The sequence below is a fragment of the Raphanus sativus genome, chromosome 3 (assembly GCF_000801105.2).
Source record: "Raphanus sativus cultivar WK10039 chromosome 3, ASM80110v3, whole genome shotgun sequence".
Classification (NCBI taxonomy): domain Eukaryota; kingdom Viridiplantae; phylum Streptophyta; class Magnoliopsida; order Brassicales; family Brassicaceae; genus Raphanus; species Raphanus sativus.
Genome location: NC_079513.1, coordinates 27,369,187 through 27,392,561, shown reverse-complemented (window position 1 = coordinate 27,392,561; position 23,375 = coordinate 27,369,187). Strand labels below are relative to the sequence as shown.

The following is a 23,375-nucleotide window of genomic DNA, read 5'->3' as shown; positions in this document are numbered from 1 at the left end:
CATCACCTAAACAAGATGAATGTACATGGATTTAGGCACAAGCATCTTTGCGCAAGTGGCCATCTAGTCTCAGAATTTCGACTCCAAGTAGGCAATTTCGACTCAAGTAGGCAAGTAGTAAGATAAAAATGGGCCTAAGACGATATAGAAGAAAACCGAACTAAAATAGTAGTACTCACTGCCCAATTGTATGTCGTTGTGGTTCATCATATTTCGCTTCTAGCGTTCTACTCACCGGCGGCTAATCAGAAGCCGCCTCCTCGCCCAGCTATCTGCTCCGTCTCCGCCGCAGCAGATGAAGAAGAAGAAACCCAAAAAATCCCCAGCCAAGACTCCACCGAAATCACCACCGCAGGCTTCGCGGGATTCTCCTCCGGTGAAGTCAACCTCGGAAAATCATGTCGAGCCCCTCTCTGATTCAAAGATTGTTTCTGATGCCCAAATCGGCTCCTCTGCCGCCGTGGATGCTCAACAATCAATTGAATCCTCAGATTCAGGTTCCGACCTCAACGTCAACCTGTCCTCCGAGACAGAGATCGCTGCTCCGGTGGCAGATCCATCTCCAGCACGCGTTGATAGTGAAGGTATTAACCTAGAGTCGAGCTCCGGTGCCTTAGCCCTCAGCTCCTCTGTTGTAATGGTGGAAAAGGAACCCTGCGTTGCAGCTGAACCTTCCCAAACGGACACCATGACTATAGCAAACGCTGAAGCCAAGCTGCAAACCTCGAGCTCGCGTGATGCTGAAATGGCACCCCCTTTGGCTACTCAAGCTAATGGAGGTTCAGAGCAACAGGTGGTGAACAAGACTGCTCCAAGTGATGCAAAAACCTCCCCACCTATAAACAGCTCTCCTCAAATCAACCTTCCTGCTCTCACTGTCAAAGCTCCGGAAGACACCTGGTGCGCACACGCGAAGGGTAAGCGACTCTCGAGGAAAGGTGAAGCGTTTACGCTGCCGTCGGGAGAAGCATGTATAATGATTCCGAACTCTGTAATAGAGAAAAACCGGAAATCATGGGAGCCTTTTGTGTTGGGCCAATTCTACTCGGATCCCCCATCACAAGGTACGCTCCACAACATAGTTAACGGAATATGGAGCAAGAACTACAGAGACATAGCGGTGTCGAAAATGGAAGGCTTTGCGTTCTTGTTCAGAATTCCAAACGCAGCTACACGTCACAGGGTCATCACTCAGCGTCTCTGGCAGATCGAGGGTCAAACGATGTTTGTTGACAAATGGGAACCGGGAGTGGTGCCTTCAAAACCAGAGCTCACATCAGCTCCTATTTGGTTGGAGCTCAGAAATGTTCCTCTCCAGTTCTTTAACGAGGACGGTCTTGAAAGAATTGCAGGCCTCGTAGGACAGCCGAAGTTCTTGCATCCAACGACAGCAAACAAGACGAATCTTGAGGTTGCTAAGGTCTTCACAATAATTGATCCACGGAAACCTCTCCCGGAAGCTGTTAATGTCCAGTTTCAGTCAGGTGCAGTCAGCAGAGTATTGGTCTCTAGTCCTAATTGGATGCCGCCTGTCTGTGGTATCTGCAAGGAGGTTGGTCATGTCTCCAAGCGCTGCCCATCAGCGACCAAAACCTGTGCTCTTTGTAAAGCTGAAGGTCACGCTACTGAAAACTGCCCCAAGTAGCAGAGAAGTGACTCTAAAGGCAGGAAAACAAGAAGGGGAAGATCGAAAGAGAAGCAGGTGTGGAGGGAGGTTGAGCCTGTAGGCGCCATTAACTCTGAGCCTACGGCAGTTCAAGCTAGCTCCAGTGTTGCTCCTCAGACAGAAGTGGTTCAAACAGAGGTCTCGATGAACTCCAAACTTGGCACAGAAAAAGACAAGGTAGTGGGGGAATCAAGCTCCAAGCCAGCTACTAAGTCTGCAAGGTCCACAAGGTCGGCGAGTCGTTCTGGCAACTCAGCTTCTTCTAAGTCTGATATTCAACCTGACTCCTCAGACGTGGAATCTTCGGCCTCCGAGTTAGAGGAAGGAGAGTTTAATATGCATGAGTTGGAACTGGGTTATCAGCTGGTTAGGAATAAGAAGAAGTCTTCAGGTCTTAAGTTCTCTGGTCAGAAAGGATGTCGGGGCAGGGGCCCCAGCTTAAATTAGCTTATGTCGACAGATATTTTTTGTTGGAACGTCAGCGGTTTAAATAAATATAGTCACCGTAGCGGTCTAAGTAAGTGGTATCGGAAGAACTATCCTCTTTTTGGCGGCATTATAGAGACGCATGTTAAGAGTTCTAAGAGAAACAAATTTATTTCTCAAATTTTTCCGGGATGGTCGGCTGAAGACAATTATGGGTTCTCTCCGTTGGGAAAGATTTGGCTAGTCTGGCACCCATCCCTTTTGGTAACAATTATCTCCAAATCCCTTCAGATGATCACAGCAGAGGTTACTTGGCCTTCTCTTCTGCAGTCTAAGGTTTTTATTACTGTTGTCTATGCTTCTAACGACCCGAAGGAGCGATCTTTGCTGTGGTCTGAGCTAACAGCCTTTGCTTCTTCTCATGGAATGGATACGAAACCTTGGCTGATACTTGGGGACTTCAATCAGATACGAGATCCCATGGAGCATTCTTTGCTTCCAACGCTTAACATGGACAAACGGACGCGTGAGTTTAATCAGTGTCTCATGGATGTAAACGTAGACGACCTTAACTACAGAGGGCCGACCTTCACCTGGTGGAACAAAAGGAAGCTGGCGCCATTGGCTAAAAAGCTGGACAGGAGCCTGGTAAATGACGAATGGTATAACACGTTCCCTTCTTCTGTGGCCTTTGTAGGCACTCCGAGCTTCTCTGATCATGCAGTATTGACTATTACTCTGGAGCCTCAGAACCCGAGGGCTAAGAAGCCTTTCAGATTCTATAATTACCTCATCAAAAACCCGGATTTTCTAGCCTCTATCTGTACTGGTTGGTTCTCTTTTAATATCACTGGCTCTGCAATGTACAGGGTGGCTAAAAAGCTTAAGCTATTGAAGAACGTCATAAGGGAGTTCACCAAAGTTAATTACTCCGGTATTGAGAAAAGAACGGCTCAGGCTCACGACAAACTTCAGCAGGCACAGCAGACTATGCTATCCCTCCCCTCAACTTCAAATGCAGCTAAAGAGCTTCAGGCTCAGGAAGAATGGGAAGAGCTCGCTGTTGCTGAGACGGCTTTCTTTTTTCAGAAAACCAGCATCAGTTGGTTATCGTGCGGTGATGGTAACTCCAGGCTTTTTCATCGCTATGCAGCCTCGCGTCAAGCTGTTAATCATATCCATTATCTGATATCGGACACGGGAGAACGAGTTGAGTCTCAATCTGGCATCCACAGTCTCTGCGTTGACTATTTTTCCGATCTGCTAGGAAGCCCGGTGTCGCAGCCATTGTTTATTCAAAGTGACCTCGACTTGCTGTTCGACTTCAAGTGCTCGGCAGCCCAAGTGCAGTGGTTTGCAGAGCCCTTCTCAGCAGAGGATATTAAGCTTGCGTTCTTCTCCTTGCCTAAAAATAAATCAGGTGGACCTGATGGGTACTCCTCGGAGTTCTTCACAGCTACGTGGTCTATTATTGGCGCAGAAGTGACTGAAGCAATCATGGAGTTTTTCAAGTCTGGAAGGCTTTTAAAACAGTGGAACACAGCAAACTTGGTTCTCATTCCTAAGAAGATTAATGCAGCAGTAACAACAGACTTCAGGCCTATCTCGTGTCTTAATACTGTCTATAAGGTAATCTCCAAACTGCTTGCATCAAGGCTTAAAGAGATTCTCCCGTTGATGGTCTCTAAATCACAGTCTGCGTTTCTTCCGGGAAGGCTATTAGCTGAAAATGTGTTACTTGCTACTGATCTAGTGGATGGCTACAACACGCAGGCCCTGTCTCCTAGAGGTATGCTCAAGGTGGACCTGAGGAAAGCGTTTGACTCCGTTCGCTGGGATTTTATTTTAGCTTCTCTTCGGGCTCTTGCGATCCCCGAAAGATACATCTGCCTTATCTCTGAATGCTTGTCTACTGCGTCCTTCTCTGTGTCTGTTAATGGTGTTACAGGAGGCTTCTTTCAGAGCACTAAAGGCATCCGTCAAGGGGATCCGCTCTCGCCTTATCTGTTTGTGCTCGCTATGGAATGCCTATCTAGACTGCTTTTGTCTCGTTATGAAGCTGGATTGAGTGGCTATCACCCAAGAACAGAACAATTAAAGATTTCGCACCTGATGTTTGTGGATGACGTTATGGTATTTTTCGATGGCACAAGCAACAGCTTGCATGGAATTTCAGAGTGCCTCGACGACTTCGCTTCATGGTCTGGCTTACAGATGAACCCTACCAAGACTGAGTTGTTTACCTCAGGAATTAACCAATCGGAATCAGCTGCTATTACGAGCTACGGATTCCCTTCTGGTAAGTTCCCTATCAGGTACCTCGGCCTACCTCTTATGAGCAGAAAACTAAGAATCTCTGAGTATGCGCCTTTAATGCTTAAGCTCTCCTCAAGGTTTCAGTCCTGGTCGGCGAAGATTCTTTCGTTTGCAGGGAGATTACAGCTGCTCAAGACTGTAATTTTCGGCACTGTAACGTTTTGGTTATCGGCGTACATCCTTCCTAAAGGTTGTATCAAAAGCATCGAGTCACTCTGCTCCAGGTTTCTTTGGTCAGGAAATATTGAGAAGAGAGGAGTGGCAAAGATAGCATGGTCTACGGTGTGTTTACCTAAAGAGGAAGATGGTCTTGGGCTAAGGAGTTTATTGGTCTGGAATAAAGTTTTATGTCTAAAATTCATCTGGTTGCTGCTGTCTAAAGCCGACGATTCATCCTTATGGGCAGACTGGCACAGATCAACGCATCTGATTAACAAATCTTTCTGGACAGTGGAACCAACGGCAACGGATTCATGGGTCTGGAAAAAACTTCTTGATCTAAGGCCTTTAGCTATCCAATTCTGCAAGATCAGGCTTGGGAATGGTAGAAGCGCAAGCTTTTGGTATGACGTATGGACACCCTTTGGGCAGCTGATTGATCACATTGGGCCTACGGGTCCGAGAGCTTTAAGAGTGAGGCCTCACGCCGTTGTAGCGGATGCAATAACGGAGGGTAATTGGCAGCTGCCTCACCCAAGATCACAAAAGGAAGTGGAGCTTCATATTTTTCTAACCACTATCACTCTCCCTCTTGATTTGATAGAGCCCGATCAATATGAATGGCATGCTGCTGATACTTCATTGCTTACTTTCAGGTCTGCGTCCACTTGGGAGGCATTGAGACCGAGAGAGGAGCCTAAAGAATGGGTGGATGTTGTATGGTTCAAAGGAGCCATTCCTAAACTTGCATTCACTATGTGGGTCACTAACTATGACAGGCTGCCGACGAGATCAAGACTGGTTTCTTGGGGTCTACCAATCTCTCCGGCCTGCCCGTTCTGCTCCAACCATGATGAAACCCGTGATCACCTTATGCTTTCTTGTGAGTTCAGCAAGCAGGTCTGGCGTGAAGTGCTCCTCAGATGCACTCCTCCTCATGCAATCTTCACGACTTGGTCAGAGCTCCTCTCTTGGATCAGATCATCTCGGTCCAACAGGCTTACACTTTTGAGGAAGCTAGCGGTTCATACTGTCATCTTTCACTTGTGGAAGCAGAGGAACAATCTTGTGCACAACCAAATATCAGTGCCTGCTTCTGTTGTATTCAAGGGCATTGATAGAGAACTAAGGAACATCATTTCAGCTAGGAGATCAAGAAGAAGTTTCAATTCTCTTATGCAGATGTGGCTAACTTGAATGTTTCTGTTTCTGTTGTAAAATCTCAAGAACCCAACCTGTTTTTCCTTTTTTTGCCAGGTTGGTGTCCAAAAACTAAATCTTTCTTGTAAAAGCTCTTTTCATTCAATGATATTTACATTTTGGCAAAAAAAAAAAAAGTTCTATAAAATTGATATTGACTATTTTTTTTTACAGTTTTTATAGGCTATCATAGAACAAATCAACAAATGTTTGGTGTTGTGTTGGAAGTGAGTTTGCCAAAAATATTTGTTTGGAAATCTTTTTTAACTTTGTCCTCATTCCTTCGGTTTCTGCTATCAAATTCTTCTGAAATTAGTAAAGAAACTGGTATTTCTATGTTTTTCTGTTTATGTTTTCGCTTGTGTAAATAGTTTTGAACAAGGCCAGGTAGTAGACTATTCTGACCATGCAAATAAATAAGAAAAAACATATTTGATCAGGTCTGGATTTAGATGGCTTCTACAATATTGATTTGTTTAATCTAAGTGCTTCAAAGCTGGTTATAAACACATCTAGCAGCTGCTATTTAATTTACATGGAACCATACAATAAAAGATTATTACACAAGAAATGCCTCTCCAATGATATCACACAAAGTCCATCATGTATTAAAAATAATAAAGAAACCATTCTAAACCAAAAATAAACAAATGTCTATATAAATTCATCATATCGGAGACAACAAAGTATTGACTTTGACTAGCATCAAAAGTCAACGTCTTACTTGGTCCGCTGGAACTGAAACCCGCTGGTCGTGTTAGAGGAACTGAGAGGAACCTTGAGATCACACCTGATCTTCGGCTTGAACTTCCAAGACTTGATCAACCCAAACTTAAACCTAATCTTAAGTCTCGGCTTCGCATCGATCCTGTAGATCCCGGACTTCACATCCTCGTCAAGATCCCTCCTATCTCCGCCGTTAAGCACCGCCAAGCTCCGTCCAGCGAGGTTAGTTCCGACCACCGTCGTGTTCTTGTGCCCCTGGTAGAACGGCGAGATGTTACTTGCTCCGAAACGCTGGTCACCGTAGTAGCCTCTGACCTCGATCTGATCATAGTAAACACCGATCCGTCGATTAGGGTTTCGGATCGTGAAGTTGAGGTCTAGATTGTATTGGAGGTTGTTGTCCGTGCCGAGCGTGAACTGAGTGAGCTTGGCGTCGGTGACGTGGAACTTGATGGCGTTTGGTCGGAAGATTAGCCAGATGATCAAAGCGGCTATGCCTACGACGACGGCTAGGGCTATGAGGATGTTGAATATGACGCTTAAGATGCAGCAGCCGCAACAGCCGAGACAGTCACCTACACAGCAGCATCCACCGCCGCGTCTGCCGTGGCTGTGAGAGGTTTTCGTCGGCGGAGGAATCGATGGCCCGTAGTACGCACCGTTCAAGTGCGGTTGCCTGTCTCCCATGGATTCAGATGAAATGAAATGACTCTAGAGAAAGTTTCTCTTTGTGTGTAATGTTTTGAGAAAGTCGAAATTGAATTGTTATTTGAGTGTAAATGAACAAGAGGGTCTATTTATACAGTGTAGAGATAGCGTGTATTAGATAAAACACGATTAAACTGACGCGGTTTTGTTTTTCAAAGTCAAAGGTGACGCGCGCGTTTTGATATCGTAAGGTGAATTGATTAATTAGAGGTTACTTCCTAGTTACGGCACAGTTTTTATGAATACCAATTTACCAAACATTCAAAATTTTTACTTTGATTGTTTTTTTGGTTTCCCTCTTTAGTTTGGCTATCTAAATTCTTCTTTTGTTCAAACTAAATAGTAATGAATAAGATCATAATAATTGTTTAAGCACTTTCTTATTAAAATCTAAGAGAATTTGGTGATTAACGGGGCATTGGTCTTTTCCGTATACTAAAATTTATGTATACGTGAATATTTCATAAAATGACAATGGTGATGTATACATGTGGGAATGTAATGATCCTTCGTGCAGTAGTTGGTTTGGGAACTGTAAAGAAAACCATCTATTTTACAATGTAATATAACCTTCCAAGAAACTTCGTTAAAAGAGACTGCTCTGAAATCATCCACGTTAAAACTACTTCAAGACGAGTTTTTCATCAGTTATATTAATATTTGTTCGGAGATTCTCATATGAAAGTTTTTCAAATGAGATTTTAATTTAACAAAATATAATTAACGAAAGATTCCTGTTAAGATATACTTCTAAAGCGCATGTTAATAAAGTAGCTAAGTTATAGAGTTTCGGAAACTAGACAATTAGCTTGGAAACGAATGAAGAATATCAATAAACTTAAAATAAAGGCCAAGAAAAAAAAAGTGTGACGAAACTAAACTATCGCAAAACTTCACAGAAAAATACAAAATTTAGGCAAGACTTGTATGTATCTGCAGACGAAGATTAGGTGAAGACGTGTTTTCAAATGGTTCATTTTTCTTAACTAAGAGAAGTCAAGCAAATTATATATATAAAAATAATACTAGATTAGCAAACGAATGTAAATTCATGGTAAACAACTGCTACAAAATCATTATTGTTAAAAACCAAGTCAGTCGTCGTTTTTCAGACACTAACACTGCAGACGGTAACGAGCGTATACTTGACGCCTCTACCCGAGACGATAGCTCCGGCGGCGCTATTCCCGAAACTGATTAACGCAGGACACTTAACGAAGAGATGAGACGTCCTGGTGATCAAAGGACCAACTTTCCAACGAATCTTCCCGTCGATATGAACCAACACCTTGACAGCGCCACGTGACTGTTCCTGAACAAGAGACAAACCGTTCGTCCGAGCGATGGGGACGGATCTTCCACCGATGAAAGGAGACCAGACGTTGACCTCTTCGTGTCCCTGATAAACCGCCGGGATCGACGTGGGGAGAGTGATCTGCTGGTCCTGGTAAGAAGCGTAGACGTCGAGACGGTCGTAGTAGATTCCTGTCTTGTCGTTGCGAGAGATGAGAGTGGTTTGGATGCTGGAGGTGAGTAGGTTCGGTGGGTCGCCGGAGACGTTGAAGGAGAAGACGGTGGCGTCTTGGAGGATGAAGCGTGGCTTTGGTGTGTGTAGAGTTATCCAAGCTAGGACACTTCCAATGATGGTCACGACAATGAGTATTATCAACCATATGATATAACGACGGAGGAAGTTGAGGAGGCGGGGTGAGTTGCTGCTTCCGTGAGAGCCACATTCTTTTACGGCCATATTGAAGTTCCGGTGGTGATGACGGTGGTTGGTGGAGAAGGCAGAAGTTGAGGATGCTGTTCAAGTACGTGTACTATTGGTGGACTCATGGTAGGGTTTCATACATATTTGTATTGTGCAACCAAAAAGGAACTTAATGAACATATGAGAAAAATGGAAATTCATGCAAAAGAATAGAATATGATGATCAAATATAAAAATATTCAGAAACTATAGAATTGTACAATTTTCATTTATGAAAAAGGAAATTCTACACTATTCGTTTTGAGGGAAAAAAATATATTTTATTTTGGTAATATTTTATTCACTTTTTTGGTTAACATCTTTTCGTAAATATTTTTATTCACATTTTTGCCTTTCAAATACATCAAAAAATTATAAACCTAAATGAGAGAACTATATCACAATTCGAACCGAAGTAAACCGCAATCAAATTCATCCCAAAACAAACCGAATAGCACCAATGGTTTATATTTGATAAGAATTTATATAAAACCGGTATCAACATTATATTACACACAACAATCACTTGTTCTTGAGAAAGATATAAGTATCCAAGTAGAGTTTGCTTATTAGAATGTTTTGGATACGAAAGGTAACTGGAAACAACACATGATACATCACTGAAACAAGAAAGTAACAGATGAAGCTTATGCTTTATCTATCAACTTGCGTTTGGCAAAGCTACGACTGCCACTGTAGGCTCAATCACTTGGAACAACCCTACAGAGAGCCTCCTTGTGAGATCCTCCACTTCAACTTTCGCTACGTCAGCTCTCATTCCGATATCAGTAGCGTACCTACTCGCACAGTACACACCGACCGCCGTCGCAGCCATCCCATAGATATTCGTCGTCACAAGCCTCATCGGCGTGGACAAAACAGCAGCGATCGGCCCGCCGATGATCGAAACAGCCTGACCGCTCTGCCCCATCGTCCTTCCTTCGAGAACAAGCAACCCCGTCTTGCAATATATCGCGAAATCCTCGCAGTTGTTCTTGAAAACATCGTAGCATCCGAACCCGTTTCGAAGGAGGTGGTTGGCCCGGTGGACGACTCTGTCGTTGGGGTCGGAGACCGCGAGCGTGCAGGTGCCTCCACGGGCTTTGGCGAGGAAGTGAGCGGCGTTGACGGAGTACTCGAAGCGGTACAAGACGCCGCCGGCTAGGAAACAGTTTAGGCACGAGGAAACGACGCCGTGGCCTTCGTTGGGTGGAACGCACGTTGGACAGTGCGTGTGGGCTCGCGATGGGCCTGAGCTCACGAGTATGAGATCGAGAACGGTTCCGGTTCCAACTTCTTGGCCACGTCTTGTGAAATGGATGACTCTGTCATCTCCAACATAGATACCTACTTAACATAAAAAAACATATTATTACATGATCTAGTGTAATACCGAAAATAGCCTCAGAGTGATCGGATCAATCATTAACCCTAAATGATCGGCGCAATCTACAAAAACCCTAATTTTCTCAGATCAATTTTAAACACTAGACAGCTACAATTACATTTAAAGTTATAAGAATGCAAAGATAGATTCATTGGTTGATTCGAAAACGAAGAGGAGTTAGATACCGTGATGGGCATAGATGTAAGCAGTTCTCCACGAATAGATATGATCCCCAGGTTTCAAACATGATCGATCAATTCTGTTCGAACACAAACGAGACACAAAAAAATGAGATGATCGCAGAGTAATAAGAAGAACCAAAGTATAAGAAGATGGAACCTGTTGGAGAGAAGACCCATCAGATGATGATCTCTTTAGATTCTCTTCAACGCCGTAGAAGAGACGAGACTGATTCTTTTCTCAACTTATCTTCAAGCGAGGAATGTATCGTAATTAATTATTACGTTATTGGTTTTCGCCCATACTTCCTTTGTCGTTAAGACATGGAGAGAGACGATGGGACAGGTGTGAACAGTAGGTTGCATGTGGTGGCATCGTTTCTTCTTCCTTTGAGAATATTGGGCCGGTGTTGATACATAATAGGCCTTTTAGTTTGGTGATTCTTTTTGGGTTCATAACTTCATATCTATAATTACTATGTTTGTATACTGTCTCTATGAGATCTGATAATACATTGGTGTAATTTCGGAAATATTCCAACTATTGTATAAAACAATAAACTGATTTGTATTGGTCAATCAATGATAAATTAATATCCTCTTAAATTTTTCCTATTTTTTAAAAATAAATCTGTAAAATAAGTGTTGGTTAACACAAAATAACTCAGAACTTGCTAAACGGGCCTGTTGGCCCAAGTTAAATATCAAAGCCCATGTTCTCCTTCTGGTGGTCACAGGGAAAAGTAACGCTGTAGATGCTTCTTTTGGACGTGACTTTTACGTTCACGTAGGGCACGTGACAGTAGTTTCCGACGGGGAGATTACTGGAGGGAGCATATGATTCACAAAACCTAAAAGGCGTACTTTTACTATTTAGATTGATGTTTACGTCCCAAACCGACAGAGCCACGCGTTCCTCGGCTTACCCTTTGCTTCGAAACTACATTCACTCATCTCACACTCGCAGGCCTCTTTTAGCTTTCCTTCTCTTTAATTTCACTGTAAGTTAAGTATCATCGAATAACTACATCATTCCCTAATACCAAATTACGTAATTTATGCGAAGTGTCTAGAATTTTGCTTACAAAAACAAAAAAAAAATTGAAAGGAAATTTAAGCCAAGCTGAGCTGAGTGGAGATGAAGTCAGCACCGAACATTATAAAAAATTGGGTGGGTCCCTACACCAGCCTGGTCCGAAAGGTCTAAAACCAAAACTACACACAACACAGACACACAACCAAACTCATCTCGCACTCACACACACTTCCACTTGCCATCGCCGACACTTCAAGAAGAATAACAAAAAAAAGCAAAAAAAGAAAAAAAGAAAAAAAGAAAAAAATAAACTCTTTCTGATTATTCGATCTAACAGTGCTCCCATGGATCGCCGTATCTACGGTGGTGGCTCCGCCGTCACTAGTCTCGTTCTTTTCCTCCTCTTCTTCTTCTCCTCCTCCTCAGCATCTGCATTATCCAAGAACACGAATCCCTCATCCGGGTCGGGTCAGATCAACTCCAACTCCGTCCTCGTAGCTCTCCTCGACTCTCGTTACACTGAACTCTCCGAGCTAGTCGAGAAGGCTCTCCTCCTTCAGACACTCGAAGAAGCCGTCGGTCGCCACAACATCACTATCTTCGCCCCTCGCAACGAAGCTCTTGAGCGTGACCTCGACCCTGAGTTCAAGCGGTTCTTGCTCGAGCCAGGCAACCTCAAATCTCTCCAAACACTCCTCATGTTCCACATTATCCCCACCCGGGTCGGGTCTGACCAGTGGCCTTCCGAAGAATCGGGTCGGGTCAAGCACGTCACGCTAGCGAACGATCATCTCCATCTGATCAAAGGAGACGGCAAAAAGACGGTGGACTCCGCCGAGATAATCCGACCCGACGACTTGACCCGACCCGACGGGTTGATCCACGGGATCGAGCGGCTTCTCATCCCTCGCTCCGTTCAAGAGGATTTCAACCGCCGCCGCAGCCTCCGATCAATCTCCGCCGTCTTACCGGAAGGAGCTCCGGAGGTCGACCCGAGAACCAACCGTCTCAAGAAGAAACCCGCTCCGGTACCCGCCGGATCCCCGCCGGCTCTTCCGATCCAATCCGCGATGGCTCCAGGTCCGTCGCTAGCTCCGGCGCCGGCGCCGGGACCGGGAGGCAAGCACCACCACTTCGACGGCGAAGCTCAGGTCAAGGACTTCATCCACACGCTGCTGCACTACGGCGGCTACAACGAGATGGCGGACATTCTTGTGAACCTGACGTCGCTCGCGACGGAGATGGGTCGGCTGGTGTCGGAAGGCTACGTGCTGACGGTTCTTGCTCCGAACGACGAAGCCATGGCGAAGCTGACGACGGATCAGCTGAGCGAGCCTGGAGCTCCGGAGCAGATCGTGTATTACCATATCATCCCCGAGTATCAGACGGAGGAGAGTATGTATAACTCTGTGAGGAGGTTTGGGAAGGTGAGGTTCGATACGCTGCGTTTTCCTCATAAGGTTGCCGCTAAGGAAGCTGATGGTTCGGTTAAGTTTGGTGACGGTGAGAGGTCGGCGTATTTGTTTGATCCGGACATTTATACGGACGGTCGGATTTCTGTTCAGGGGGTTGATGGTGTTTTGTTCCCTGAAGTGGAGGAGACTGTTGAATCTGTCAAGAAATCGGTTAAGAAAGTTGTTCAACCGAGAAGAGGTACGTTGATTAATCATTGATCTTGTATCTGCGTTTAGAATTGGCAAGATTAGGTGATCAAGCATCCATAGTTTTTGTAAATTGATCAGATGTTTATTCATTCAACTGCAGTAGTCTGTAGCTGTTTGATTGAGGTTTGATTTAATCCAACAGGGTTTGGGTCGATAAATTAGATCTTGAGAATGGTAGTTATGTGAAAGTCTTAGAATGTAATGGGTCTAGTAAAGATTTGAAAAATATTGGATGATACTAAACACAAGCAAGAATCCAAAAAGGTTTAGGCTTTACTGTTGTTGTTGTGTGTATGTTTGGTTATGGCTCTTAGCTAAGCTGGCTATAAGAATCTTGTCACGTTTCATACCTTCAAGATGGTTTGTTATCTAAATTATTGTATATTTTGTTGGTAGCTTTTTGTAAAGTAATGAAAGGGGACAATCAATGGAGATGTTATTGTGTGTGATTGTGATGGACTTTGACTTAATAAAGGTGTTATTGTTGTTATTGAAACAAACAGGGAAACTGCTGGAAGTAGCCTGTAGAATGCTTGGTGCTTTGGGAAAGGACACTTCTTATCTCAGCAAGTGCCGGTGAATCTGCAAACAGGCCAAAGAACATTATGTACACACATTCAAAAAGGTAGGCTTGTCTGAACTTTGTTTCTTGTTCATTGATCTGTTAAAAGTGATTAGCAATGGTAACATGATTTTCTCTTAATGCAGCTGATTAAAGATTTGGCTTTTGGTGAATAGACAACAATGCTTCAGAAACAAAATTTCTCATGAATTGGAGAAATATGGTTTTTGAGTTTTATATTTCTTTTTCTTTTTCTTAAATATTTTTTTGGGGGGGGGGGGGTGTTTTATATTCAGTCTTGGAGTTATGAATACTGTAATTAGATATATCAATCATTTTTTAATTAATTTGGTGGTGTATGAGAATGAAAGTACAATTAATAAAAGGGGAAACAAAAGAGAGAACATAAACCTTTTTTTCTTTTATCTCAAGGATTTGTTGCTTTTTGGACTCCTTGGCTTTTACTATGAGAAAGGTATATTTGCACTTGGTAACAGAATCATCATCATCACTATGATTAGATGTCTCTAACTCAATCACATGGACATGGGAAATGGGTTGGCTGCATGGCTGTGTTGTTGGTTGTCTGAAAGACAAATACAAACTTAGCTGTCGTGAGAACTCTCAGGTCTTAGTTTTTTTTTTCCCATGTGGTTGATGATGCTGACCAAATAAAATCCTTTTCTTAATAACGTATCCGTCCATGTTCTTTATTACAACCTCTTCAGTTAAATATAAGTAAAAAGTAAAACATGAAGCTAAGAAGATACTTTAGTTGGGCAAGGCTAATAAATAAACGAACAAAAAGAATGGTTCAAGGGAGGGACTGCTTTCCTTTCCTCATAGCTTCTTCACAATTTCTTCACAAGCTTTCTCGTAATAAGTCATTCTCCGAATACAGTTTACAGCTTCATCAAACCTCTCGCTTTCAAAGGCGTCGGCAAAAGAATCAGACCATTGCTTCAGTTTCTCTTGTACCTTGACCAAAAAAAAACCACATTGATTCAATAAGTGCCACTAAAACTGTATCTTCAAGACGTTCAAGACGTTCAAGGTAACCTGGGACTGGATCTGGTTTAACTCTTTTGAATCATCTGCTTCTGCTATGGCCTCTCTGAGTTCCATCATCTGACATCATTTTCATTTTAATAAGACTAAGCGAATGTGTTTAATTGTAATGCATAAAAAAAATCATCATTGAGAGCTGAGTAGAGATCCATATTTACCTCCATTAACAACGTTGGATCTGTTACTGTTTCTTCTTCATTCACATTTTTGCCGTTCAGCTTCATCTACAAAACAAAACCAACATCAATCTCAGTCAGACTCAAACAACAACAGGATTTTAAGGAAACATCATAAAGATAACTTTTGCAGCTTACCAAATACATTGCTCTTGACAGCCGCTTGGTTAATGTGCGGCATGCTTCAGTCACCTTTGCAGACTGTTCAGCTGCGTAATCTCTTTCTTTCTGTTTTTAACAACAATTCAGAGGCAAATTGCTGTAAGATAACAAAGTAATGATGATAAAGTTAGTAAACAAAAAAAAAACAGACACCTGAGATTTGTTATGAACTAAATCAGGATGCAGCTTCTTCTGCCAGTCTTTGTACTTCCCTTCAAGGCTTCCACCATCTAACTCATACTTCTTCTCCCTAATGAAAGACAAGTTATCAAATCTTTCACGTGATCAGCTTACTGAATCTAACTTATAAAGTTCAAATCTTTTCTAACTCATACTTCTTCTCCGTAATGAAGATGAGTTACTAAACCCTAAACCCATCTCAAAGATGTCATCTCTCACTACTGATTACTGAACCTAACTATAAAGTTCGAATCTTTCTGTCTGAAACTAACTATAAAGATCAAATCTTTCTAACTCATACTTCTTCTCCGTAATGAAGACAAGTTACTAAACCCCAAAACCCATCTCAAAGTTATCATCTTTCACTATTGATTACCGAATCTAATTCGAATCTTTCTGTCTGAAACAGCCTTTTTATAATCAACAGAAGCGTGTAGAGGAGATATTATACTTACAGGCCAAAGATTTGAAAGTAGTCGACGGAATCATCAACAGGTTGAATGCTACGGCACGAGTGGCAGAACAAAAACGCAGCCTTTTCAGACGAGAAACCGCAGTTCCAGCACACGGAGGAGCTTCTCTTGTCGCAAGACTCAGAGCAGAATGCTCTCCCGGAAAATGGGAGTATCGTCAAGGGTTTAGCCGGCGAAGGAGGAGGTTGCAGAGATTCGCGAGTCAAGTTGGTTTGTGGATTAGTCGCGAACGTTGCGAGTGGATTGAATCGGAGAGTAGACGAAGAAGAAGGATGAGAGGTTCGTCTTGTTAAAAAGGTGGAGATCGAAGCCACCAGCTTCTTTGTTCGGTTCATTTGGTGTCTCTCTCTTATTGTCGGGAAGACAAGTAAGAGAGAGATTGTCGTGTACTACTATTTAAGCACCTGTCATCGAACCAAACCGGTTAGGTCTAAACTTTAAAAAGTTGATTTTCCGGTTAGTATTAAATGTATTCCGGTTAGAGTGTTATTTGGCTTGGACCAGCACTAATTGGAGTAGCTTTGGACCTTTTGGTTATCTTATTTCTAACGAACTTACTTGCTTCGTCTGATCCTCTGCTTTTATTAATTGGCGACATAAACCTCATCTTCTTAGACTGGTGTTATATTTTCTAACCATGTTTATTACTCTATCTAAAGTCCCTAAAGCTTGTTCTACCTCTGGACTGATCCTACACTGTCTTCTAATGTCGCCATTACTCTTGCCATGTACATTCTCCTCCTCCTCAAAAGAAACACATTCCTCAATAGATTCTTCTTCTTCTTCTTTTTTTTCCTCAATCTCCATAATAGCTCTTCTGCAAAGGACTTCATGTTTGTTCTTTGTCTCAGAGTTTCCATTCATCTCAATATTAGCCTCCAGCTTTTGCTCTTCTTCCTCGGTTGACTTATCAGTTGAATACATAGCGTGATGTATGTTAATGTACAAAGGATCAGCTAAAGCTCTGCTGAAGTCTTCATCAAGTTTTTTAGCCACCGATCCAGCTGCCTGTTTTACTTACATTCAAAACGTAAGAAAAACTGAACCGAAACATTAAAAACAGCTAAACCAAACAAAAAAACTCAGGCTCTAGATCTGACCTTTTTATACAGTCTGAAACCTTTACCGACGATCTGCCTAGATATAAAATTCATAAGAGACGGAGGGACCAAGTCCAGCTTTATATCAAGTTCCCCTATCACCCTACAACACAAAATTTATATAGTTTTTTTAAAGAGCTTCATAACTAAAAAAAAAAGACAAATAAAATGTTGCAATGATTGACTACTATTATTACCTGACGAAACTCTTCTTTGAAGTAACCTTCTGTAAAGCAAACCCACCTACGAGATCAATCCTCACTGCACTCGTCGATTCAGGTATAATAATGTCCTTGTCTGAAACTCCAATGCTATCTAACTCAGTGATCTAAAAACGTTGCAAAACAAAACTTATAAAAAAATTTATACCAAAGGCTAAGTAAGAAGACTCAAAACAAACACTACAAGAAGGGTTTTTGCTTTACCGAGTTCATAAGGACGATCACTAAGCCATCTTAAAGCATTCAAACAAGAAGTAGTGAACTATAAGCTCTCTTTCTGACAATGGCCAGGGAGCTTCATCCTTTCTTCCCACAATATATAAGGTTTCCCATATTAGCTTCATAAGAGATTACATAGATAAGATTATAAAAGAAACAAACCTCACTAGACAAACTTGTTCACCGGTCCGGACCTTATGCAAGCATGTGCCCTGTAAAATCTTAAACGGTGGAAATGCAAACTGTGGCCACCTAGTAACATAAAACAAGACATGAGATCCCTTGTTCTTGACAATAATCCAAAGTCTTAAAGAGACTCTCACTAACTAACCAGTTCTTGTAGAGGGCTGTTTCCCAAGAAACACACAAACCTGCATCATCATAAAACATCAGATGTAGGAATCATGTTTTTAAGATTCTAATAAAAATTAAACACTTACAGTCTTCGATAGGGGAATCCATGTAACCTTCAACGAGCAAAGTGTGAAAAGGACTTCCTTTAAGCCCTTGACGGTACATAACACGGCAGTCTTCAAGATCTTGTTTTATCTGTAAAAAAAGAAACACTTGTTTGCTTACAATCCAAGATCACTTGTCCAAATAAGAAATGTATCTGAAGTCTTGAGAACAGCAACAAAACATACTTTCCAGTCACCGTGTGATGATGATGATAATGCATCCGTCATGGAAACACTCCTAAGCATGCTAAGTAGCTTTGATACATCAGCTGTTCTTTTATCTAAAATATTCTCATTACACTCTACAAAATAATCACACCAAAATGAAAAAAAAAAAAGAAAAAATCTCAAGAGTGGATACAGAAACAAAATCAATAAAAGCAAAATGAAAAAAGAAAGAGATACCTGGAGAAGAGCAAAGCTGGTTTCTAAGAAGGGACATGAGAGACTCATGATCAGTGAGCTCAGGAGAAGACAGAGTCTTGTCCAACTTCTCTCTGTACTCAGAGATCTCTCGTTTCTTCTGCATAATCTCACACTTCCAACTTACAGCCTTCTAGCGAAGTTATTTATTAGGTTCCTAGGAACAAAAACGTGATCGACAAGATGGAGAAATATTAATATGACTATCTATAGAAAATTCAAAATCTGCTTCATTTCCAGGAATAGTTGAAGTTTTCACCAATAAAGGGTTGTGTTGATGAGAAAGATTAATGTCAAGTTTCTATGTCAGTGAAGATAGGTGGGAAGTTCTCTGCCTATTTAATCACAATCTTCTTGGCTCTAACATTTCTATGATCTACTCTTTAATATATATATGCAGAGGACAAAAAAATAGTCATAAATAGGATGATGATGATGATGATACAGGTGAAACAGAACATTTTTGGGGTCCTTATGTTTTGTGCAATTATGGTTAGCAACCAGATGAAGAAGACTTGACATTCTTCTACTCCAAAACTTTAGAAAATTCAAAAAATGTGGAAGTGTTAATTCTACCCAAAAAAAAAACTGGTTTTGTTGATTGTATAAATGTGACACTCATTCAAAAAAAGAAAATAACTTACATTTTTATATTGTATAATCTAAAAATAACAATAGAAGATTGATGTTTGCATTCTAGATGTTAGTAAATGATGCAACGTTTCGTTTTATTCATACCAAACAAACATACAAAAATCACAAACACACAAACAAAAGTAGTAGAATCTCACTGGGATAACTGATCCCAAACATTGAAGATAAGCCAACCTTCAATAGCCGCAGCCTCGAGACGCTCTTCAGAACCTTTCTCCTCCCATTTAGACTCGATCGAATCGAGCCTGCTCAAATCAGACCAAAGCACTCTGTGAGCCAACTCTCTAGTCCCAAGATACTCGAGCAGCAGAGTCCCACGAGCCACCGCAGCTAGCTTCCCTACCTCGATCACGTTTCTTATGACAACACCGTGGTTCTCTCTGAGCAAGTTCAGGTCCTCCTCGATCTGGACACCGACGAAGGTCACGAACTTGGAAGCGAAGAAACGGTGGAGATCGTTGAGGTTGTTGCCGTGAAAAGGAGGGTTGGGGAGTTTGAAGAAGAGGCAGAGGTTTCGAGTGCTCAGCTTCACTGAGGAGAGGCTCCACCCCGAGGCTTTGGTATCTGTTTCCCAGTTAACGTCGAAGATCACGGCTCTGTTTGAGTTGGTGATGGAGTCTTCTCTTAGGAGGGAGAGGTAAGGGGAGATGTCTGTTGATGATCCGACATCGATGGATTTTGTCTGAACGTAAGTGCCGTCGGTCATCTTGAACTTTGGTCCATCGAAGGAAGCCATGTGATGATAGAAACACTAGTACACGATTCACAAATCAAAATGAGAAGCTTATGTATTAGATTTAGATTCATTTGTTAACTAACACGAGAAGGACCGATCCGATAGAGAAACAGAGTGTAAAAGAAAACAGGAGGACGAACCTTGAATTACGCTTCAGGCTATGATGAGTAGTTGCTGTAATGTAAAAGGAGAGAGAGAGAGAGAGAGAGAGAGAGACTCTTCTTGAGTTTCTGTTCTGCCTGAAAAAGGAGGAGAGAGATTGACCACGAAATGGAAGAGTAGAGACACATTCTCGTCGACACATGTCCTTCAGCTTTTTTTTTGCGTGCTTAACCATGCCGGTTTGTGATTTTAGACGACCAAATCCCGGTTCGACCGGAATGTCAACGAAATTCAAAAGCCCATTGGTACAATCCCAAGGCCCACTAGAAATATAACTTTCTGATGAATATTACCCATTCCATATACAACAACAATGAAATTCACGGTTACAAAATGAACTCAAAATATTAACAACAACTCTTCTTTTTGATTTCTTGGTAATGAAATCAATACTAATTACTCTTCAACTAGAAATTAACAGGATTCTATTATGTTTTGTGTTCGTTGAGGGTTGATGATGAGAGTTTTGATGACCCATAAGAACAATTAAGTTGTTAAATTCGAATGACTTTGTTATGGTTCGAGTAACCAAATACAAACGACTAAGCAAATCCTCATACAGAACATGTTTTGAAGCATAGTAATGTTCAGACATTATTAAACAAAGTTAATATCAGATAGTACTAGTAATTAGAACAACATTAACTACAAAGAGGACATTTCACAAGCCCATTCTCATTACACTCTCTGCATCTTGTCCACATCTTATTATCATTACTAGTCTCGTCATCATCATGTTGCTCTGCAATCAATCTAGAGCTTCCATTGCAACTAGAACATATCAAAAACCTTTCGTTCTCGCAACATTCACAGGGAGAACCAACCAGTGAGATCCCTTCTAGAAGCTTCTTGAGCTTCCCGTTTTCGTTTAATGCCACAACTTCATCTGCTCCTCCGATGTACCTACCTCTAATGAACAGCCTTGGAGAGGTAACTTTACCCCCAAGCAACCTCCACATCTCGTCTCTAAACTCTGAATCCATCGATACATCTCTCTCTTTAAACACTACCTTGTGATTCTCCAACAAGAATCTTACTCTTCTACATGCTTCAAACGTTTTCCTCACTCCTCGCAGTCCCGTGGTGTAGAATACGACCGAATCTTCTCCTCCGGGTGGGCAGTTCTCTTCAAAATCCTAAAGAATCCCTCGTTCTTCTTCTTGAAGATCATGTTCTTGTTCTTGCTCCTCCACATCTTCAAGCTCTAGTAGCGTTGGTGTAACACAACCTCTGTTTTGACCAGATTCAACGACTATTTCCTCTTTTAGATGATGGATTGTCCGATCAACGTTGTTCTTGTGATGAGCTAGGTTTTGCTTCAAGGTAGAAACAATGGTGATGAGTTTGATTTTCTTGGCCAATCTCTCCTTCATTCCCTTCATTGCAATTCAAGAATCTGAAAAGAGAAGTCAAGAACAAAACCAAAGATAAGATCAGGCACTAGAATTAAAAACAAAAACAAAACCGTAATGTGTTAAAGTGTGGGTACCTATCTCAAGATGAAAAAGAGTTTCAAAAGGCACTTTCTTGGTTAGCTTTCAAAAGTCTTTCTTGATGGGTTTTATTCAGAACAAAAGAAGAAGAACATGCTTATTTTTTGGTGGGTCATTGCTACAATAATGTAAGATGCTAAAATTCACACCTCAATCACAGAGAGAAAAAAAAGACTAGTGAGTAATGATTTTTACCAAATCAACCCAATTTGCCAGAGGATTAATAACAAAAGAAGATTATATAATGTAGCTTTAAGAATTTAAAAAAAATATATAAATCTTTATGGTAAGAGTCATTGGCTGATTTTACAAGTTTTATTCCTTCTTTTAGTTAGGTAATAATGATAATGCATGTCTTCTTGTCTTTTACAATTCCGTAAACGTGCAATGATGTCGGATTGGTAAAGTAGCTCAGCTTTAGCTAGCAAACTTCGAATTAGTCCACTTTTAATGTGATCATACATACTATATACTTACTCTGATTATTTTTCGTATAACATTATGGGATCCACTAATAATTAATATGATCGCAAAGAAATCGTCAGTTATACCGTTTCAACTAGGCCTAGTTTCAACCATTTGACTGACGCCTTGAGAGCAAGTGATATATATGATTATCAAATCCACGTATAAAATTACTGATATAGCTAGATAACAAAAATTTTGTTGGCATGATGTATAATATATAGTCTTGTGTGTATGAGTTGAACGACGCTGGTACATTTAAAAAAATCTAAAAAAACTAAATTTGTTTGAAAGAGTAAACAAAAATTCATATTCACTGGAACAAAAACAGAAATTCTTTAACTTTTCCATAGTAGTAGCAACATTTTGATGTTCCCCTGGATTTTTTTTTACTTAATCACTTAATTTTCTTGGGTCGCTTAAACCGATTACATTTGTGATATTATGTTAAAGTTTGGATTTTGTTTCAGGTTGATTTTCTTTTTTGTTTTGAGTGGTTTTTATTTTATTTCTTTAAATTATTTTGACCAGTATCTTGATTATTTAGGAAATGTTCGAACCAACAACTGCAGAGCAAAAAACATTTGAAAAGAATAAAGGCGTTAAAAACCTATTCACACAATGCTCTTAACAAGTTGATTCCAAAAACTCTGTTTAAATTCTATTTGTTTTCTTGACAAGCGTGATACTGAGTTTTGGAGCTCCAGGATTGTAACAGTGATGTAAACAATGGTGATTGTGGGTATCTCTGTTTTACGCATACATAAATCCAATCCGATTATCGAGTACATTCAACGAAAAGTTTGTTTTAGTATTAGCATATACATTTATCTGTAGTGATATTATAGTAAAATATTTAATTGATTTCTACATATTTAGATGTCTATTCACTCAAAGATCAACCTGGAAATTGCATCATATCCAATCTGGTTGAGGAGTTGACTCTGGAAAACAACAAAATCTGTCTGTTTTTGAAGTTGTTTGGTTACTCTCAACCCTCAAAAATTTTCATAACTTGTTTACTTTTCTTTAAGACGTTTGTTATGGACTTTTGGTTTGACTAGACATATGAATGTCATATGAATATGTCCACTGACCAATTGCACTAAATTTGATCTATTAATTAATGTGTGGAATAACACTCCATTAGTTAACAAAACCCAAATCCCCAATTTAGCTGATAAATGATTGGTGGTTAGTGAAGAAAATGGCTTCCCCTATAGCTATAGAAATTCCTAACTACCATTCTCTAGAATACACCACAGTAGCATCCAGCGCATAGAATAATGCATCTTCAAACTCATCTGAATCAACATATTGATCAACATCGTGAAGTCGCATTTCCGAAAATATAAACCTAAACCTAAACAAAAAGAGACAATAAAGACATGATTTGAAAATCAAAGAAGACAAGCACAAAACAAAAAGAGACACTATTCAATCAATACCTCCCAGAAGATATCACTTGTCATCTTCGGAGTCTGAATCTTGTGCTCTGTAAAAGACAGTCTCTTGGCATCGAGAGAGCGCTGCATGGTGTCAACACGCTTCCAGACGTCATGGCACTCATTATACGCCTGGAAGTGTTTAGCTCCGAGGTCTT

The 23,375-nt window shown here is 41.1% G+C and overlaps 7 protein-coding genes and 2 pseudogenes across 7 annotated transcripts; 2 read left to right on the top strand and 7 right to left on the bottom strand.

Moving 5' to 3' along the window:
* The first annotated feature begins 295 nt into the window (after positions 1-295).
* LOC130510146 (uncharacterized) lies at positions 296-2,010 on the top strand. The gene has a single exon (XM_057006497.1). The coding sequence runs from the start codon at positions 296-298 to the stop codon at positions 1,643-1,645; it is 1,350 nt and encodes a 449-aa protein (XP_056862477.1). The 3' UTR covers positions 1,646-2,010.
* Positions 2,011-6,264: 4,254 nt separating this feature from the next.
* On the bottom strand, positions 6,265-7,261 carry LOC108844055 (NDR1/HIN1-like protein 3). The gene has a single exon (XM_018617253.2). The coding sequence runs from the start codon at positions 7,178-7,180 to the stop codon at positions 6,488-6,490; it is 693 nt and encodes a 230-aa protein (XP_018472755.1). The 5' UTR covers positions 7,181-7,261; the 3' UTR covers positions 6,265-6,487.
* Positions 7,262-8,309: 1,048 nt separating this feature from the next.
* On the bottom strand, positions 8,310-9,211 carry LOC108846456 (NDR1/HIN1-like protein 1). The gene has a single exon (XM_018619684.2). The coding sequence runs from the start codon at positions 8,949-8,951 to the stop codon at positions 8,310-8,312; it is 642 nt and encodes a 213-aa protein (XP_018475186.1). The 5' UTR covers positions 8,952-9,211.
* A 197-nt stretch (positions 9,212-9,408) lies between these two features.
* On the bottom strand, positions 9,409-10,840 carry LOC108843949 (protein LEAD-SENSITIVE 1). The gene is made up of 3 exons (XM_018617113.2): positions 10,681-10,840; positions 10,527-10,600; positions 9,409-10,301 (listed from the first exon to the last, which is right to left on the bottom strand). The coding sequence occupies exons 1-3, from the start codon at positions 10,698-10,700 to the stop codon at positions 9,616-9,618; spliced, it is 780 nt and encodes a 259-aa protein (XP_018472615.1). The 5' UTR covers positions 10,701-10,840; the 3' UTR covers positions 9,409-9,615.
* An 830-nt stretch (positions 10,841-11,670) lies between these two features.
* Positions 11,671-14,233, top strand: LOC108844322 (fasciclin-like arabinogalactan protein 17). Its single transcript, XM_018617556.2, has 3 exons — positions 11,671-13,209; positions 13,724-13,845; positions 13,929-14,233. Exons 1-2 carry the CDS (start codon positions 11,901-11,903, stop codon positions 13,798-13,800), a joined length of 1,386 nt encoding a protein of 461 aa, XP_018473058.2. The 5' UTR covers positions 11,671-11,900; the 3' UTR covers positions 13,801-13,845; positions 13,929-14,233.
* A 207-nt stretch (positions 14,234-14,440) lies between these two features.
* Positions 14,441-16,435, bottom strand: LOC108844776 (iron-sulfur cluster co-chaperone protein HscB homolog). Its single transcript, XM_057005513.1, has 6 exons — positions 15,824-16,435; positions 15,342-15,438; positions 15,165-15,254; positions 15,009-15,074; positions 14,842-14,910; positions 14,441-14,760 (listed from the first exon to the last, which is right to left on the bottom strand). Exons 1-6 carry the CDS (start codon positions 16,174-16,176, stop codon positions 14,623-14,625), a joined length of 813 nt encoding a protein of 270 aa, XP_056861493.1. The 5' UTR covers positions 16,177-16,435; the 3' UTR covers positions 14,441-14,622.
* On the bottom strand, positions 16,107-18,623 carry LOC108844685 (uncharacterized; annotated as a pseudogene).
* Positions 18,624-18,973: 350 nt separating this feature from the next.
* LOC108844676 (protein RISC-INTERACTING CLEARING 3'-5' EXORIBONUCLEASE 2) lies at positions 18,974-19,955 on the bottom strand. Its single transcript, XM_018617961.2, has 2 exons — positions 19,793-19,955; positions 18,974-19,667 (listed from the first exon to the last, which is right to left on the bottom strand). The coding sequence occupies exon 2, from the start codon at positions 19,650-19,652 to the stop codon at positions 19,050-19,052; it is 603 nt and encodes a 200-aa protein (XP_018473463.1). The 5' UTR covers positions 19,653-19,667; positions 19,793-19,955; the 3' UTR covers positions 18,974-19,049.
* Positions 19,956-20,371: 416 nt separating this feature from the next.
* On the bottom strand, positions 20,372-21,463 carry LOC108846449 (uncharacterized protein At5g39865-like; annotated as a pseudogene).
* Positions 21,464-23,375: the final 1,912 nt, after the last annotated feature.

Bases quoted from the DNA above. Each gene is read 5' to 3' on its own strand.
- LOC108844055 (XM_018617253.2), bottom strand. From the start codon at position 7,180: ATGGGAGACAGGCAACCGCACTTGAACGGTGCGTACTACGGGCCATCG.
- LOC130510146 (XM_057006497.1), top strand. From the start codon at position 296: ATGAAGAAGAAGAAACCCAAAAAATCCCCAGCCAAGACTCCACCGAAA.
- LOC108844322 (XM_018617556.2), top strand. From the start codon at position 11,901: ATGGATCGCCGTATCTACGGTGGTGGCTCCGCCGTCACTAGTCTCGTT. The intron at 13,210-13,723 runs GTACGTTGATTA...TGAAACAAACAG, and splicing joins AGTTGTTCAACCGAGAAGAG to GGAAACTGCTGGAAGTAGCC.
- LOC108843949 (XM_018617113.2), bottom strand. From the start codon at position 10,700: ATGGGTCTTCTCTCCAACAG. The intron at 10,601-10,680 runs GTTCCATCTTCT...GTGTTCGAACAG, and splicing joins ATGGGTCTTCTCTCCAACAG to AATTGATCGATCATGTTTGA. The intron at 10,302-10,526 runs GTATCTAACTCC...TATGTTAAGTAG, and splicing joins TTACATCTATGCCCATCACG to GTATCTATGTTGGAGATGAC.
- LOC108844776 (XM_057005513.1), bottom strand. From the start codon at position 16,176: ATGAACCGAACAAAGAAGCTGGTGGCTTCGATCTCCACCTTTTTAACA. The intron at 15,075-15,164 runs GTAAGCTGCAAA...TTTGTTTTGTAG, and splicing joins TGTCAAGAGCAATGTATTTG to ATGAAGCTGAACGGCAAAAA. The intron at 14,761-14,841 runs GTTACCTTGAAC...TTTTTGGTCAAG, and splicing joins TAAACCAGATCCAGTCCCAG to GTACAAGAGAAACTGAAGCA.
- LOC108844676 (XM_018617961.2), bottom strand. From the start codon at position 19,652: ATGGCTTCCTTCGATGGACCAAAGTTCAAGATGACCGACGGCACTTAC.
- LOC108846456 (XM_018619684.2), bottom strand. From the start codon at position 8,951: ATGGCCGTAAAAGAATGTGGCTCTCACGGAAGCAGCAACTCACCCCGC.